At 35.0% G+C, this 16,587-nt stretch overlaps 1 protein-coding gene across 6 annotated transcripts in view; it reads left to right on the top strand.

Annotated features, from left to right (window-relative positions):
* Positions 1-15,523, top strand: part of SCN1A (sodium voltage-gated channel alpha subunit 1) — a 147,291-nt gene extending 131,768 nt beyond the window's left edge. For all 6 annotated transcript variants that reach the window (XM_019838205.3, XM_019838207.3, XM_019838206.3 and 3 more), the window contains exons 22-27: positions 1,747-2,028; positions 4,501-4,554; positions 6,130-6,267; positions 8,190-8,294; positions 9,888-10,158; positions 12,253-15,523. In XM_019838205.3, coding sequence (XP_019693764.1) covers positions 1,747-2,028; positions 4,501-4,554; positions 6,130-6,267; positions 8,190-8,294; positions 9,888-10,158; positions 12,253-13,430 — 2,028 coding nt within the window. In that variant the 3' untranslated portion in view covers positions 13,431-15,523. The remainder of the gene's footprint in view (positions 1-1,746; positions 2,029-4,500; positions 4,555-6,129; positions 6,268-8,189; positions 8,295-9,887; positions 10,159-12,252) is intronic.
* Positions 15,524-16,587: the final 1,064 nt, after the last annotated feature.

Below are 16,587 nucleotides of genomic sequence, written 5' to 3'. Positions count from 1 at the left end.
AAGAATTAACAGAGATGAGAAAAGTTTTAAAGGAAGAAGTGTGAGACCTGCAGACTGACATGAAAAGCAATTCAGGAAGTAAGTAGAGGTCACCACTATTCTGCCATGCTCTAAATTGGCTATTGTAGGTAAAAATGTGCATTTAAGTGTGTACTCTATGAATATACAATTAAAATAAGGGTTGTTTTTTTTTTTAAATCTGGATGGTAGGCAAAATATTCAGAAAAGGAGGGAAATAGTAACTTGCTTTCAGCTATTAAATTTTGAATACAAGAGAAATCTAAGTGTATCCACATATTTAAAATGAAGTATAAAAGAAGGATTTATTCAATCAACTGTATTACTGCAGACAGGCAAATGAGATATGGTAAGGTGCCATGTTTCAGTCTGGTAGGCTGCATAGGCTATATCACCTGGATCTGCCTGGATAATTCAACCAACTTAAATGTTTATGCTCATTTCCTTACCTTTGCCAATAGTGGTTTTACTGTTTCCTTCGGCCCACTTATCACACTGTTTTGGAACCCCAGACGGCCTAGAGTTCTTTGCAAACTTTAAACACGGCTCAGAAGCATAAGGAATTGGCTCGTGTATTTGTTTTTTCAGACAGGCAATCAAAAAACATTGTTCTAAAAATACACTGGCATCAAATGGCAGATGGAAGATATTTTGATGCCTGTTGTTTACATTGGATCAGATTGACAATAATAATAGAAGTCCATAGGCAGAATTAACTTAGCTATCAGTCGTTCAAGTCTGAGGCATCTTCTGTCACTTATGAGCATTTTAGGGCCTGTCTTTATCTTCCCTCTTAGTGACTCATAGTATAGCTCCAATGGGCACTGTGGAGGAGGGAGCGAGGACAGCCATCCCTACAGTGTTGCCAAATACGAAAACTCAGATCTTTTCATCTGTGATCCAAAAATTAAGATAAGAGGGAAAAAAACATGCTCCCATAGAAAAAGAGTAGGTCATTATTTAGCTCAGAATTGTATGTTAATCACTTCACAGTTGGGCACTATGTATGGCACCCCTCCTTTTCTTATTTTCCTAAGAAACCAATTTCTATTATGTTTCATTTAAAATAAGTTTATTGAATTAAACTCAGTAAATGAAACAACTGACATGACTGGAGCTTGAAATAAACGATGTGATGATCTAATGAAATACATAATGCTAAATTGTCTTGCTTCTTATGCAAAAATTATTATTAGTCATAGCAATGCATGAATAATTAAGGACAAAACTATATTAGGCATTTAATAATATTTTTATATTTATACATCTGAATTTTTAATTTTTTTAAATATATTGGTCAGATTGACTTGTGTCCAAATATTTTAATTTCATTATTTAATATATAACCTTTTTTAAAATTAGTTTATCGTCTGTATTAGGATTTCCTGCCTCTCTTTTTTCTAATAAACAACAAATATTCTCAATTCATCTGGCAGCAAATTCCTCTGATTTTGCCTTTCCTTCAACCTTTTGGTACTTCCCCCTCTCTTTGTTAAACTTTCTTTTTCTTTGTTATATTATCTATATTTGTTTCCCTAAATGTATTGCTTAAGAAAGAATGGATTTCATTTTAAGATTTTTTTACTTTGCTTTTAAGTGTCATAGAATAGTCTCAATACTAAAAAAAAAAATTTTTTTTAAAGAAATACTAAAGATTACTAGGAGAATGTCTTTTAATTTTTAACCAACAAGAATTCTGACTTTTCTTTTTTTCCATTTGTGTATTAGGTGGTTGTGAATGCCCTTTTAGGAGCAATTCCATCCATCATGAATGTGCTTCTGGTTTGTCTTATATTCTGGCTAATTTTCAGCATCATGGGCGTAAATTTGTTTGCTGGCAAATTCTACCACTGTATTAACACCACAACTGGTGACATGTTTGAGATCTCCGAAGTGAATAATCATTCTGATTGCCTAAAACTAATAGAAAGAAATGAGACTGCCCGATGGAAAAATGTGAAAGTAAACTTTGATAATGTAGGATTTGGGTATCTCTCTTTGCTTCAAGTTGTAAGTGAACACTCTTTTCTCTGAAATTTGTTTATTGTTTGGAATAATAAAGTGATAACATACATCTAAGTTACTAAGAAGAGACTTTAGCTATTAAGAAGGAAGTTTATAACACACTTTTTTTTTTCTAATTTTGATTTGTTAGCACAAGTGTGTTAGCCCAGGTGGGTGGCAACTTCAGCCCATGCAAGCAGTGCAGACATAGTTGATAGAGGCCAGGCAATTCAGTTCTTTCCAAAGGTTTTTTTCTCTTCCCGCCTATATTGCTCTCTTCCCATATGAACAAGTTGATGAATAAATCAGTAAGTTTGCTTTATTTTTTTCTATTGCAATTAGAAAGCATTTTCCACTGATGGATCACCCTCCCCAAACATACATACTTAACACACCTGATTGGATTATAAGTAATTGGTGGCAATTAACTGCTACTGAGTTGTATGATTTGGCTTGAAGACCAGGGAATGATATTGAGGTTTTAGGGTTGGATCCTCACAGTGAAATACAAATAATACAGGGTAGTGCCTGAACCCAGAAATGAAATATAAGCAGCTGTGGCCTCACTTCAAATGACATTTCAGAACAATTACTTAAGTCTACTATACATAATAATAGTATCCTTATTGTACTTACTACTTTAAATACGTAAGTATCTGAATATTAATGTTTTTTTTACTACCGGCTCCCCTAAGCCTGATTTGCACAAAAGAAAAACCGTTTGCAATTTATAAAAACATAAAAGATGGTGGCCCTATAAACATCTGCATTTGATGCTGCTTTTGGCAGCAGGTGCATCGTGACAAAGCAGTGGGTAAAAACAGAATCCAGATTGTTTAAAAAACATAGTAAGATACTGCTCTATTTTGGCCACTGCAAACTCAGCCTAAGGAATAAAAACAGACTATAAAAGTTCTTTCATTGTTTCTCTACAGAGGCTTTAGCACAGAAATCTATTTCTCTTCACCAGGATCATGTTTTCAATTGCTCAACCAAGAGACTAACCAAGCAAACAAACCTGCGTGGGTCAAAAACCCTTTTACCTCTCTTTCAGAGGTGTCTGTACTATGATTCCTTTATAAGTTCTTCCCACCTTCTTGTTGGAAATTCTTATTTCACTTCTGGATGTTTCTGACTTACTCTGAATGTTTATGCAATTAAAATAGGGATTTAAAAAAATCTGGAAGTATGATTTCTTTAAATATTGTAGTGGACACATGGTGACATTTTCTTGAGAATTTATCCTAACCCTTAATTAATAACCACACTTGTAAATATCACCTAAGTGTATCACTTCCTCCATAAAATTGAGAAAAGAAAAAAAATTTTGAAGCAGGTCCTTGAAATGATAAATAATTCTGAAAATGTAGGGTAAAGATCTTGCACGCAGCCATTAGATAAATTCTGCCACTAAAGAAACTCTAAAGTACTACTTTATAGTTGGGTTTGTACAGAATCACCTCTGTTGATGAGTAACTCATTGAAATGGTTCTATGAATCACTTTTTCTGTGCCTGTACCTAGTGGGTAATGGACTTGTTCCGTCATTGACCTCAGCCACTGACATTCAGTATTTCCCCCTCTGATAGATAGCTTCTATTTTGTAGCTAAGAATCATTACTTTCTTTCCATTGCCATCACACAAACCCTTCCTTGGCTTTCTTCCCATGACATCCACCATTTCACTAGTGTTAGTGTTATGAAAACGAAGATGTGTTGGGATACAGATGCTGAAAGCTTTCTAGACTTGTTCAGTAGCTAAAAACAATCCTCTCAGACTCTCAGGGCTTAAAATTTATGTCCCGGGACAAATAACAAGTTACTATAAGCTACTAGACTTGGGATCCATCTTGAATCTGAGAATGCCAAGTATCTACTGTATTATTTTCTACTTTTACCCATATTAACTCACTTTCATTAAAACTACAGGGGAAAAGGTAGAATATAGGATGATCTCTGGGTGCTATGCTTCAAAATTCTTAAAAGAATAGTTGCAACTCTGACTTTATACATGTCCGTATGATCCTCAGAGTGTTATGATCAAGAGAAATGTTAAACTTTCACTTTCATCACCTTGCAGTAGATCTAAATGTAATGATTGATTTGTAGATCTAAATTGTAATTGTTTTGCTGCTACAGATATCTCCAAGTGTGTTGGCATTTGTAAAGCTTTCTAAAAGTATTCCACCAAATTTCTATAACACTTTAAATTTGCATTATTCCATTAACTCTAAGGAGTAGAGAAGTATTTGTGAGTTAGTTATCACGCAGGAGGATATATCAAATAACGATTTTTGTTTGTTGTGTGTTTTAGAAATGAAAAGCCTTACTAAGATATTGTATTGGTCCAAACTCTATGTAAAACTTGTTTTGAACTGTCTTTCACATTGTTCCTTTTAAAAAATACATAAATAAGAATATTTATTAAACATTAGGTCTGAATTATTCCAAAGTAAAGCATGCATGTCCTTTTTAATAGGCCACATTTAAGGGATGGATGGATATAATGTATGCAGCAGTTGATTCCAGAAATGTAAGTATTCCTTATCTCCTGCCTTTTTGTAACATTGGTTAGGTTCTAAAATTAATTCAACAGGGCATAGCAGCAAAATGGAATGATTCTATGATGATTGTTTTTAAAAAGGAAAAATTGGCTCAAATTAATATTCAAATATAGCAGTGTTTATCAGAAAGATCTTACTAAAATAAATGAAAACAAATTATTTTGAAAGGTAAATGAATACATTCATATGTTTAACAACTGACAAATATCCCTGTATTAAATATTTTTCTATTTTGCTTTCTTTTTATCTACTAATTATACAATCAGCATATGGGAGCAAATGTGAAAAAATATATGATCAGTATCGGTAGTTGAAACGTATAGTTACTCTTCATAAGTAGTAGACAGTGTGAAAAGTTATGAATGTTGTCCAGGCAGCCTTAGATTTCTATAACAATCCCTTTTACATTCGTTCTTGTATATGATTTCAGCATCTATAAATTTACTGGAGCCTTTACCAATGATGTTATCACTTCTGTGGTTAACATTTCCTTTAAGTTTATATCACCAAAGTAAAGACCTACTTTATTTGGTTTCTCCTACAATAGTCTCTTTCAGGCTTTAGGAAGAGAACTTAAATCCATGCTTATTCCAACTCTGCTCTTCAAAAGTTTGTAAAATTTAGTCTGGTCTGTCAGTCCTCATCTTTCCATTCTGAAGTCCAATCTATTGTTTGGAAGTCCAATCTATTGTTTAGTCTATTATCATAAAGTTTAACTTCTCTCTCTGTAATCTTTAAACTGACCTGGTAGGGCTCACTTAACTTTCTTAATGTGCACTTCCATAAGTGGCTTTAGTTTCATGTTGAGTGCTTTCCTGATATCCACCAGAGTTGTGTCATTTCATTTGTTACTTACAATTATGTTTTGGGTGTTTGGTGGGTTTTAACTGTGTTATCTTTAGAAGGACATGAATTTATTAGAGAACTATCTATTGTGACTCATTTACCCTTTACTACGTAATATGCGGTAGCTCAATGATAATTTACTGGAAGTTAAATCTAAAGACTGAATCATCAACTGAGGATTCATAAGATGGGTGTCCAGTTATGTCTACTAAAATATGTCCTAAAAAATTCAAGGACTATTGTAATGTTAAAGGTATGATGCTGAACTTCTAAATGAATAACTCAGTTCTTGTTTACCAAATAAATTCATGCATACACAAATAGTTGTGTCTAAGCATAGTCTATACATATTCACTAGAATAAAATTTTTCATTAATAATTTTTAAATTATTAAAACTCAGTACCTAAAAATCTTTTACCAAATTTAGCACTCTACTATCCAAATAGCAAGATACTAGTTGTATTTATAGTTATAAAACATAGATTCTAAAGTGTCATAATAACTATATTTTTTACATGAAAACATCTCTAAAGGCTAATTTCAGAGACTTTTTTTAGAGGCAGCTGATTCAGAGGGAAAAAGAAAAGTACTGCTAAGTATTACTAGGCATTTTCTTTTCTATTCTCGTGAAAATGCACCAACGACTTCTAGCATCAAAATGTATTGTGACATTTTACAAACTATTCTCCTTTGGTAGGTGGAACTCCAGCCTAAGTATGAGGACAGTCTATACATGTATCTTTACTTTGTTATTTTCATCATCTTTGGGTCCTTCTTCACCTTGAATCTGTTTATTGGTGTCATCATAGATAATTTCAACCAGCAAAAAAAGAAGATAAGTATTTCTAATATTTTCTCTTTCACTAAGATAGCAAAATTATTTGAAGCATTCTCTCCACTAAATGAGTACTTTGATTCAGAAGCCAAATGGGCATATATATTAAAATCTATTTTTCATCCGTTCCTTCTACCATCTACAGCCCATTTCCTTCAGGGTATAGAAAGCCAAGAATGACTGGGTTCCATTCCTGTACATAGGTTCACACACAAAACCTCTCTCTCTCTCTCTCTCTCTCTCTCTCTCTCTCTCTCTCTCTCTCTTTTTTTTTTAGCCGGGGCCACATTTTCAGTCCTTTTGAAGAGAATAATTAGAAAAAAAAACTAGAAAAGAACACAGCATATGCCCCTTTTCCAAAGTCAACTCATTGTTTTATCCCTGTAATTCCCCTACTTAAAATATTCTTTCCAGTGAAAACCCTTGGAATGTTTGCAATAAATTAGGCAAAAGATTTGCATAAGCATCTCCTAGTGTTTCTTTTCACATTTTTTCCTTCATTGGATCTTTTTATAATTTCTATTTCCTTCTCCTTGGTATTTAATTATAAAATATTAGTCCCAGTGTTGAATTGAACAGCTCTTTATCTTATTATCATTTATAAAGCCCATTTTATCATCCTGATTATATACACACATTATAGAAAGTATGAAAAGTAAAGAAATACCATTACTTGGGAGTAATCACTATTCACACTTTATGTTTTTCTGTTCACACTTTTCAAACATATATTCTTGTTATCAAAATTATTTTATCTATAGTTATAAATTCTCTTTTTGAGTTAACATAAGTATTTTCCCATTTTGTTAAGTCTTTGTACGTAGATTATCATAATTTACTTAACTATTTCCCCAAAAATTGATGATTTATGTTGTTTCTAATCTTTAATGATTTAAAGAGTACCTAGTCAAAAGTCTTTGTGCCAAAAAATAAAAAATAAAAATTAGTATTTAATTATTGTCTTAAGACAAATTTCCAAAGTATTTTGCTTCCTCCAAACAATATGCTCGCTCATAGTCTCAATAACAGTGTATGGATGTGCTCAGGTCACTGCTGCTTCACTGGCATCAAACATTCTGTTTTTAATACTTGACATTTGATAAATGAAAATTGCTTTTAATTTTAATTTTTATGTCTATTATTACTAGTAGATTTGAACATGTTTTCGGTGCTTTTTGTCATTTATATTTCTTCCTTGTTGATTATTCCTTCATCTTATTTGTTCAGTATATTTTGTTATTGTATGAGTGCTTCCATTTTCTATAGAAAATTCCTGTCCCCACCCCCTTTTATTGTTATTAATATATTCTATGATCAATGTCAGGTCTTTATATCACTTATTAGCCTGGGTTGCAATCCTCTGTACCTCCTGGCCTGTCACATCCTTGCCATACTAATGATCTCTGATCCCTAACACTTCTACCAACTTGGCCAGTTTCCTTTTTATCCTTTTGTTCCAATTCTTGGCTGAGTGAAGGTGGATTATAATAACTTTAACCCATCCTACAATATACATACTCTAATGCATTGCCGCACTGGAATAAGAAAATGATTGTCTTTAACTTCTGAAAAGCAGTCTGTCTAGCATTAGAAACTTATTATTTCATGTTTCAGCAAATCGCATTTTATCACTCACTTATTATATGGTGTTGGGTAAAATACTTAGCCTCTCAGTTGCTTGTTTTCATTATGCCATAAAATAATACTGAAAGTAATAAAGTCAATGTTGGATGACTGTGAGAATTAAATAATACTGTAGCACCTAAAAAATGCAATTCGTATTTTTCAAATTTAAAATTCTAGACTTAATTATTTTATCTGTTTCCTTTTTTAACCACCCTTTTCCTGTTTTAAGTTTAACATTGAAAAATTATGTGCAAAGGGGCACAGTTTTCACCAGTTTTTATTTTTCTTTTCTATACTTTGGAGGTCAAGATATCTTTATGACAGAAGAACAGAAGAAATACTATAATGCAATGAAAAAATTGGGATCAAAAAAGCCACAAAAGCCTATACCTCGACCAGGAGTAAGAAATACCAAATGATACGGGAAAAAAATAAACAAAGACAAAAAATTGCATGTGTTTTCTTACAGAAGAGATAGCAGCTAACATTTCCAGCAGCAAAGATTTCTTCCATTTTTAGAATATCATTAATTCATACCTTTTATGGTAATGGTAAAAATTTAAAAAAAAAGAGAGACCAGAAAGAAAAAGACACAGCAGAAAAATGCATCCTTGTTTTCAGGGGACTTCTAATTACACAACTAGAATCCAACCTAAATGGTGAAGGCACATAAACAATGTGTTATGCACAAGAAAAAGCTGTTCAGAACTCAAAAGTAGTTGCTGAGTCATCTTAAGAAGAGGGATAAAATTTGGATGGGATTAAAAAGCATGCAATTTTCTGCTAGGTTAACAAAGTAATGAAGTGCTGAGTGAAATAACATCTTACTTCCCTTGTATTGTCCGTTAGATGTACTGAGTGGAGAAAAAAAGAATTCTAGTATCTGCTGTTCATATAGATGGCTATATAGTTAGAAGTTACTAATGTCTTCTAGATGGCTATATAGTTAGAAGTTACTAATGTCTTCAGCCATCAAGGGCAATAAATACAATTCATGGTGATAACTAACAATCCTCATGCTTCCATGATCAACCAACCAAACAACTCCTCTGAAATGGAGAAGCCTTATCCTACACTGTATTGATTTTTGTGATGATGATTTGTGAAGTTAAAATAATTCCTGAGGCACATTAGGGAACAAAATACTAGTGAACATTCATACTGTGCCATCCAACAGTTGCCTTCTTGAAAATGATGAGAAATACATACTGTTCTCTACTAAACCTTAACCCTGGAAGTAGAAATGGGTCAACTATGTGTAGAAAAATGTAAGATAGAAGATATCCTCAGAATTCCTCAGCAGCCTAAGGAAATGAGCCAGACAATGCCCTGCAGTGACTAACAGTGGCAGAAATGAGGGGCAGAATGACAGATCAGTGATGGGGACATTAATTTTTGACATCAAAGTATAAAGAAGGTCATTATGGTCTGATTATTCCTGTGTAGGGTCAGCATTCTATGTCTGACAGTCAACAAAGACTTTTGGTGGAAGAACATCAATATTGCCATCCATAGGTTTTAAATGCATAATGTTATAGACGTGTCCTGGAAATCCCAAGTTCTCTTTAGCAATTCTTTGAGAATAAGACAAATGGAATGTTGCTAGATACTATATTTTGAGATGCCTGCATGGTCCAACTGATCATGGGATATTCTAGTAAAATAAAATTAGGCAGGTTTCTTTATTTCTCATAATCTTAATATGTTAATATACATTTGTGCCTCTGGGTGAAGAGTATAGTATGCAATGTTTTTTATCAGAAGTACACTTTTGACAGGGATCATTATTCTGCGGAATACCCATCGGTAAATAGAAGTTTAGGTTATTAAATTTTTAAAATTAATGTGTTACAAGCCATCTTTTACACCATTCAGAGTCAGTGGTTACTATGTATAATATTAGAAAGTTAACCAATGTAGAAAGTACTTAGGCAGATGCTAATATGTACAGGAAAACTCCTACGTTGCTAAAAAGCTTTCTTGTTTCCCTACAGAACAAATTTCAAGGAATGGTCTTTGACTTTGTAACTAGACAAGTCTTTGACATCAGCATCATGATTCTTATCTGTCTCAACATGGTCACAATGATGGTAGAAACAGATGACCAGAGTGAATATGTGACAAACATTCTGTCGCGCATCAACCTGGTGTTCATTGTGCTGTTCACTGGAGAATGTGTGCTGAAGCTCATCTCCCTCCGCCATTATTATTTTACCATAGGCTGGAATATTTTTGATTTTGTGGTCGTCATTCTCTCCATTGTAGGTAAGAAGTATTTAACATCTCTTCAATGCTGTTCAATAAAAGTAAAAGTTGTAACATTTGCTTTAAATTAGAGGTCATCCCACCACTCAGAAATCACTACTCTGAAATTTTCTATATGTTTCATCCAGGTGTGCTTGTTTTTTCTTACAAAATGAGGCTCCTGCTGTATGTACAATATTGTATCCTATGTTCACCATTTTAGATTAGGTATATTATTTGTGGATCTAGTATGTTCCCATTAATTTGAACTAGGAATATGCTATTAACTAAGATCAAAAATGTTTTTGACATGTTTAGATTAAGTAGGCTATATAATATCTAGATGATTCTGTTGAGAAGAGAACTAAAAATTTAGTCTGGTCCTAAGGAAAGACACTGCATTGGAGATATAGACACAGAGTCAATAGCATATAGACAGGAGTGGAAGCTGGTGTGAAGATAAAGAAAGGCATAGAGTGAAAAAAAAGTAAAGATAAGAACAGAATGTTAGCAAAGACAGATGGAAGTTTCTTTAAGGGTATCAGGTAGAGATTTTCTAGGTAACCTTGAAATGGAGTTATAGTAATGATGCACAAGGGGATGCGAGGTGGTATGGGACATCATTTTATCATTATATACTTAAAAGTCTGGAATGTACAACACATCACATCAGTAACAGCTCATCTCATTAAAGATACAACTCTAGCTCCAGGGAAGTGGAGAAGTGTATCTGTGGGCCTAAAGTATTCATTCTTTCCTAAACCAGATAATATGATTGGGTCAACATTTTACCATTCAATATGGGGCACCTCTGATGGGTAGATTTTCATGCCATTACCTCCTCTTAAGGAGTTGGTTTTATATCCAACTTGTATATTGCAGGTATCCTTTGATTTCTAAAGTAATCTATGGTGCAATCAGTTGTGGATAGGGTACTAAGGTTATATTCACCTCTCTCTATCTCACTCTCTCTTTATCATCCTTTTTCTCTCCCTCTCTCACACACCCACACACACTTAGACTAACACTTTTCTAGAATGAGACAGTGTAACTTGAAAGACCTTGGTTTTCTGAACCAATCAGGAAATTAGTTCAATTGTTACTTCATTATCTAAAAAGCAAATAGAGAAAAAAATCTTAAAAGAAGTGGCTGAGAGACCAACGTTAGACGCAGGAGACCAGAAAGGGCACCAGCTTGGATCCTTTTAGAAATGTAGCAGCACATATATATCATATGTAAAAATATTATAGTGGAAGCTCAGGCAAGTACCAAGTTCATGGAGAAATGAAAATAGTATTAAAAACGTAGTTACTTTTAGATGGGTAAGGACTGAATAGGCAATTTCAGAAAAAAAAATAATTGTATTCATATAAATATGTACTTATATCCTTGGCCACTGCTGTTCAGACAGACTTGGTAATTTTTAACTTATTTTTTTTATATTTAGTCTTGAGATTTTATGTAAGCTAAAGATAGTCTTTAGACATCCCTCAAAGTCAAAAGTACCGTAAAATTATTTCTGAACATTGTCTTAACTTGGACTGCCATAACAACTTACCACACACTGAGTGGCTTAACCAACAGAAATTTATTTTCTCATAGTTCTAGAGGATAGAAGTCCAAGAACAAGCTGCCAGCATAGTGGGTTTCTGGTGAGGGCTCTCTTCCTGTCCGGTGGATGACTACCTTCTTGTATGTCCTCATAGGGCAGAGAGAGAGGAGATAGTTCTCTAGTGTTTCTTCTTACAAGGGTACTAATCCTATCATGAGAGCCCCACCCTATGACCTCATCTAAAAGTAATTATCCCCTCAAAACTTTCTCCAAATACTATGCATTGGAGAGTTAGACTTTTAAAACGTGAATGGGGGGTAGTGAGGAGGAAGGACACAATTGAGTCTATAACAAATACTGAGTTGAATTTAATACTGAATGTCAAAATTAAAGTTCATTAATAATATATATTATATACAGTTATATGTATATTATATGTATTTCAAATTTAAGATTATGCAACTGAATTTCAGGATTCTGAACTTTACCTTAGAGCCTTAACAAAATTTTGATTATCTTAGTGGATAACTTCAAGGTTGGTATTCTCATTTTTTATCCACAGGCATGTTTCTGGCCGAGCTGATAGAAAAATACTTCGTGTCCCCTACCCTGTTCCGAGTGATCCGTCTCGCCAGGATTGGTCGAATCTTGCGTCTGATCAAAGGGGCGAAGGGGATCCGCACGCTGCTCTTTGCTCTGATGATGTCCCTTCCCGCCTTGTTTAACATCGGCCTCCTGCTCTTCCTGGTCATGTTCATCTACGCCATCTTTGGAATGTCCAACTTTGCGTATGTTAAGAGGGAAGTTGGAATTGATGACATGTTCAACTTTGAGACCTTTGGCAACAGCATGATCTGCCTGTTCCAAATTACCACCTCTGCTGGCTGGGATGGATTGCTAGCACCTATTCTCAACAGTAAACCACCTGACTGTGATCCTAATAAAGTTAACCCTGGAAGCTCTGTTAAGGGAGACTGTGGGAACCCATCTGTGGGGATCTTCTTTTTTGTCAGTTACATTATCATATCGTTTCTAGTTGTGGTGAACATGTACATCGCTGTCATCCTGGAGAACTTCAGTGTCGCTACTGAGGAAAGTGCAGAGCCCCTGAGTGAGGATGACTTTGAGATGTTCTATGAGGTTTGGGAGAAGTTTGATCCTGATGCCACCCAGTTCATGGAATTTGAAAAACTATCTCAGTTTGCAGCTGCTCTTGAACCCCCTCTCAATTTGCCGCAACCGAACAAACTCCAGCTCATTGCCATGGACCTGCCCATGGTCAGTGGGGACCGGATCCACTGTCTTGACATCTTATTTGCTTTTACAAAGCGGGTTCTGGGAGAGAGTGGAGAGATGGATGCCCTTCGAATACAGATGGAGGAGCGATTCATGGCTTCTAATCCATCAAAGGTCTCTTATCAGCCAATAACTACGACTTTAAAAAGGAAACAAGAGGAGGTGTCTGCTGTAATTATTCAGCGTGCTTACAGGCGCCACCTTTTAAAGCGAACTGTAAAACAAGCTTCATTTACCTATAATAAAAATAAAATCAAAGGTGGGGCTAACCTTCTTGTAAAAGAAGACATGATAATTGACAGAATAAATGAAAACTCTATTACAGAGAAAACTGATCTGACCATGTCCACAGCAGCTTGTCCACCTTCCTACGATCGGGTAACAAAGCCAATCGTGGAAAAGCATGAGCAAGAAGGCAAAGATGAAAAAGCCAAAGGGAAGTAAATGAAAATAAATAAGAATAATTGGGTGACAATTGTTTACAGCCTGTGAAGGTGATGTATTTTTGTCAACAGGACTCCTTTAGGAGGTCAATGCCAAACTGACTGTTTTTACACAAATCTACTTAAGGTCAGTGCCTACTATAAGACAGTGACCCCTTGTCAGAAAACTGTGACTCTGTGTAAAGGGGAGACGACCTTGACAGGAGGTTACTGCTCTCACTACCAGCTGACACTGCTGAAGACAAGAGACAAAATGGCTACTCAGACTGTAGGGACCAGTTCAAAGGGGTGCAAACCTATAATTTGGGGGTTGTTTAACATGAAACACTTTAGTGTAGTAATTGTATCCACTCTTTGCATTTCAACTGCCACATTTGTCACATTTTTACAAAATCTGTTAGGGGATTCATCTTTTTTTTAATCCATATGTTGTTTATTATATGTGACTATTTTTGTAAATGGGGTTTCTGTTGTGAAATAGACAAAGGGTCTCTTCAACAGGTATGCCACCGGGGTTATCACAATCACATGGCCTCCCATCTGCACAAAGGTGTGGTTTGCATGAGGGCATGCTGCACTTAGAGATCATGCATGAAAAAAAAAAGTCACAAGGAAAACCATGAGTTCTTAAATTCCATCCATCTTCCTGGGAGGGGTAATTGGGTGATAACTGGAGGTGCTTTGTTGATCTTGTTTCATCAAATCCAGCCACCAGACCAAGTGGATCATTTTGGGCGGGGGGAGGGGGTAGGCCATTAAATCTTAGCAGGTGCAAACTTCATTCAAATGTCTGGAGTCATAAATGTTGTGTTTCTGTTTATCGTATTTAAAAAAAAAACTGAAAAATGAGCATTGCTTCTCCCCGAAGACTGAATTGACCAAAAGAACCCTTTATAAATTTCTGCTTAATCCTGCACTTCATTTAGCCATCTTCAGCTCAGCAGGTTGACAACTGTATATGTTAATGAAATGCTATTTATTATGTAAATAGTCATTTTACCCTGTGGTGCACGTTTGGGCAAACAAATAATGACCTAAGCACAGTATTTATTGCATCAAATATGTACCACAAGAAATGTAGAGTGCAAGCTTTACACAGGTAATATAATGTATTCTGTACCATTATAGATAGTTTGGATGCTATCAATGCATGTTTATATTACCATGCTGCTGTATCTGGTTTCTCCCACTGCTCAGAATCTCATTTATGAGAAACCATATGTCAGTGGTAAAGTCAAGGAAATTGTTCAACAGATCTCATTTCTTTAAGTCATTAAGCAATAGTTTGCCGCACTTTAACAGCTCTTTGGTTATTTTTAAATTTTAAGTGGATAACATATGATGTATAGCCAGACTGTACAGACATGTTTAAAAAACAAACACTGCTTAACCTGTTAAAAATGTGTTTAGAATTTTATAAGCAAATATAAATACTGTAAAAAGTCATTTTATTTTATTTTTCAGCATTATGTACATAAATATGAAGAGGAAATTATCTTCGGGTTGATATCACAATCACTTTTCTTACTTTCTGTCCATAGTACTTTTTCATGGAAGACATTTGCTAAACAAGAAATGAACACAAGACTGGGTAGTTGTAGACTTCTGCTTTTTTATTAAATTTGCTAATTTTAGATTATTTCATAATTTTAAGGGGCAAAATAGGTTCACAAGCCACGTCCAAATTATGCTCTGCAATTGGAAAAGGGTATAACATTTTAGTTATATTTTTGGTAGTGCCTGCACAAACTGATTGAAGGTAGTGCTTATTTTTCATTTTTGTCCTTTTTTTTTCTAATTTCTGTTTATGTTTTCATTTCTTTGGAGTCATCCTGCTCTAGATTGCTCTAAATATAATGCAGGTTTCACGTATTTTTTTCCACAAGAACAGAGAGTAGTGAACTTATATAGTCAATTACATCAGGATATTTTGTGTTTCTTACAGAAGCAAACCATAGGCTCCTCTTTTTCTTAAAATTACTTAGATAAACTGTATTCGTGAACTGCATGCTGGAAAATGCTACTATTACCCTAAATGATGCTAACCAACATTAAAAATGTGCAAAACTAATAAAGGTTACATTTTTTATTTTATTGTTTGCCTAGTTACTTTTTGTTAACAGCATTTTATAAGAAAATGAAGATATTTTATTCTACAAATTGGGGGAGAAAGGGAAAGACACAAACACATAGTGAGTCTACCTGAGCTGACAGAAACCCTGGGGTAGAAATGGGACTGGGAGGAATGACCTCCCAAGGGCTACAAGCAGTAGGAAGTGACTTCCGCTAGAAGGAACTCATGTCAGAGCATAAGCTGGTAGCTTTCACTGGAAAAAAAGTATGGGAGCCAGAGCCATGGTAGATGGCCTCTTGAGATACGAAAAGAAGCCCTCAAATCTGTATTTAAAAAATTAAAAGTTGCTATGTGTCAGTAGGATATTTTGTTTGCTCCTCTAGAACCACTCTCCAGGCTTCTCCTCCTGCTCTGTGGAAGGGTGATTTTCTACATTGCTCTCTTACCCTTTGGCTCCCAACTGGTCTGGCTAATGGAAAGTCCCAGCAGGAAAGTACCATCAAGGAAAGCACCAGTGGGAGAGAGCTAACTTGGGTATTTATTCCCCAGTTCCTTCTTTGCTGAGTTGCTCTGGGTTGGCAGTGGTGCATTTATCAACATAAAGTTATACTTTTGGTCAGACAATCCCATCCTACAACAAAAGCTACTTGGGGTTCTGGTCTTCACTCCCCTACTTGTTCTCTTAGACCTGTGGCTGGACTTCTCTATTCCTTGTAGCTCTCCCCTAATCTTGCTGATGCCTTTTCAAATGGCCCCTTCATGACAACATTCTCTGTTTCACCCATCTCCTGTCCTGTCGACACAGTAATTAAATAGCTTGTGAAATGGGTCAAAAGGCAAAGATCTGCTTTAGGTCAGCTTGGAGACTCAATCTAACTGGCTATACATAAAAGACCAGGAACTGAAGAAACTCCACTGAAGTCAACCAAAGAATTCAATTCATAGAGATCATAGAAAGGTTACTACAGTGGTCTGGACAGTAAGACTGACAGTCTAAAATCCTTAGCTAAATTTATGAGGAAAGAGAAGCCCTCACCTGTCATCAGATAGTACAATCTCAGTTATGAAGCTAGAAGGGGGAACA

This window comes from Felis catus, chromosome C1, assembly GCF_018350175.1.
Source record: "Felis catus isolate Fca126 chromosome C1, F.catus_Fca126_mat1.0, whole genome shotgun sequence".
In the NCBI taxonomy this organism is placed as follows: domain Eukaryota; kingdom Metazoa; phylum Chordata; class Mammalia; order Carnivora; family Felidae; genus Felis; species Felis catus.
Note: the sequence above shows the minus strand (reverse complement) of the source record. Positions and strands in the feature narration are given on the sequence as shown.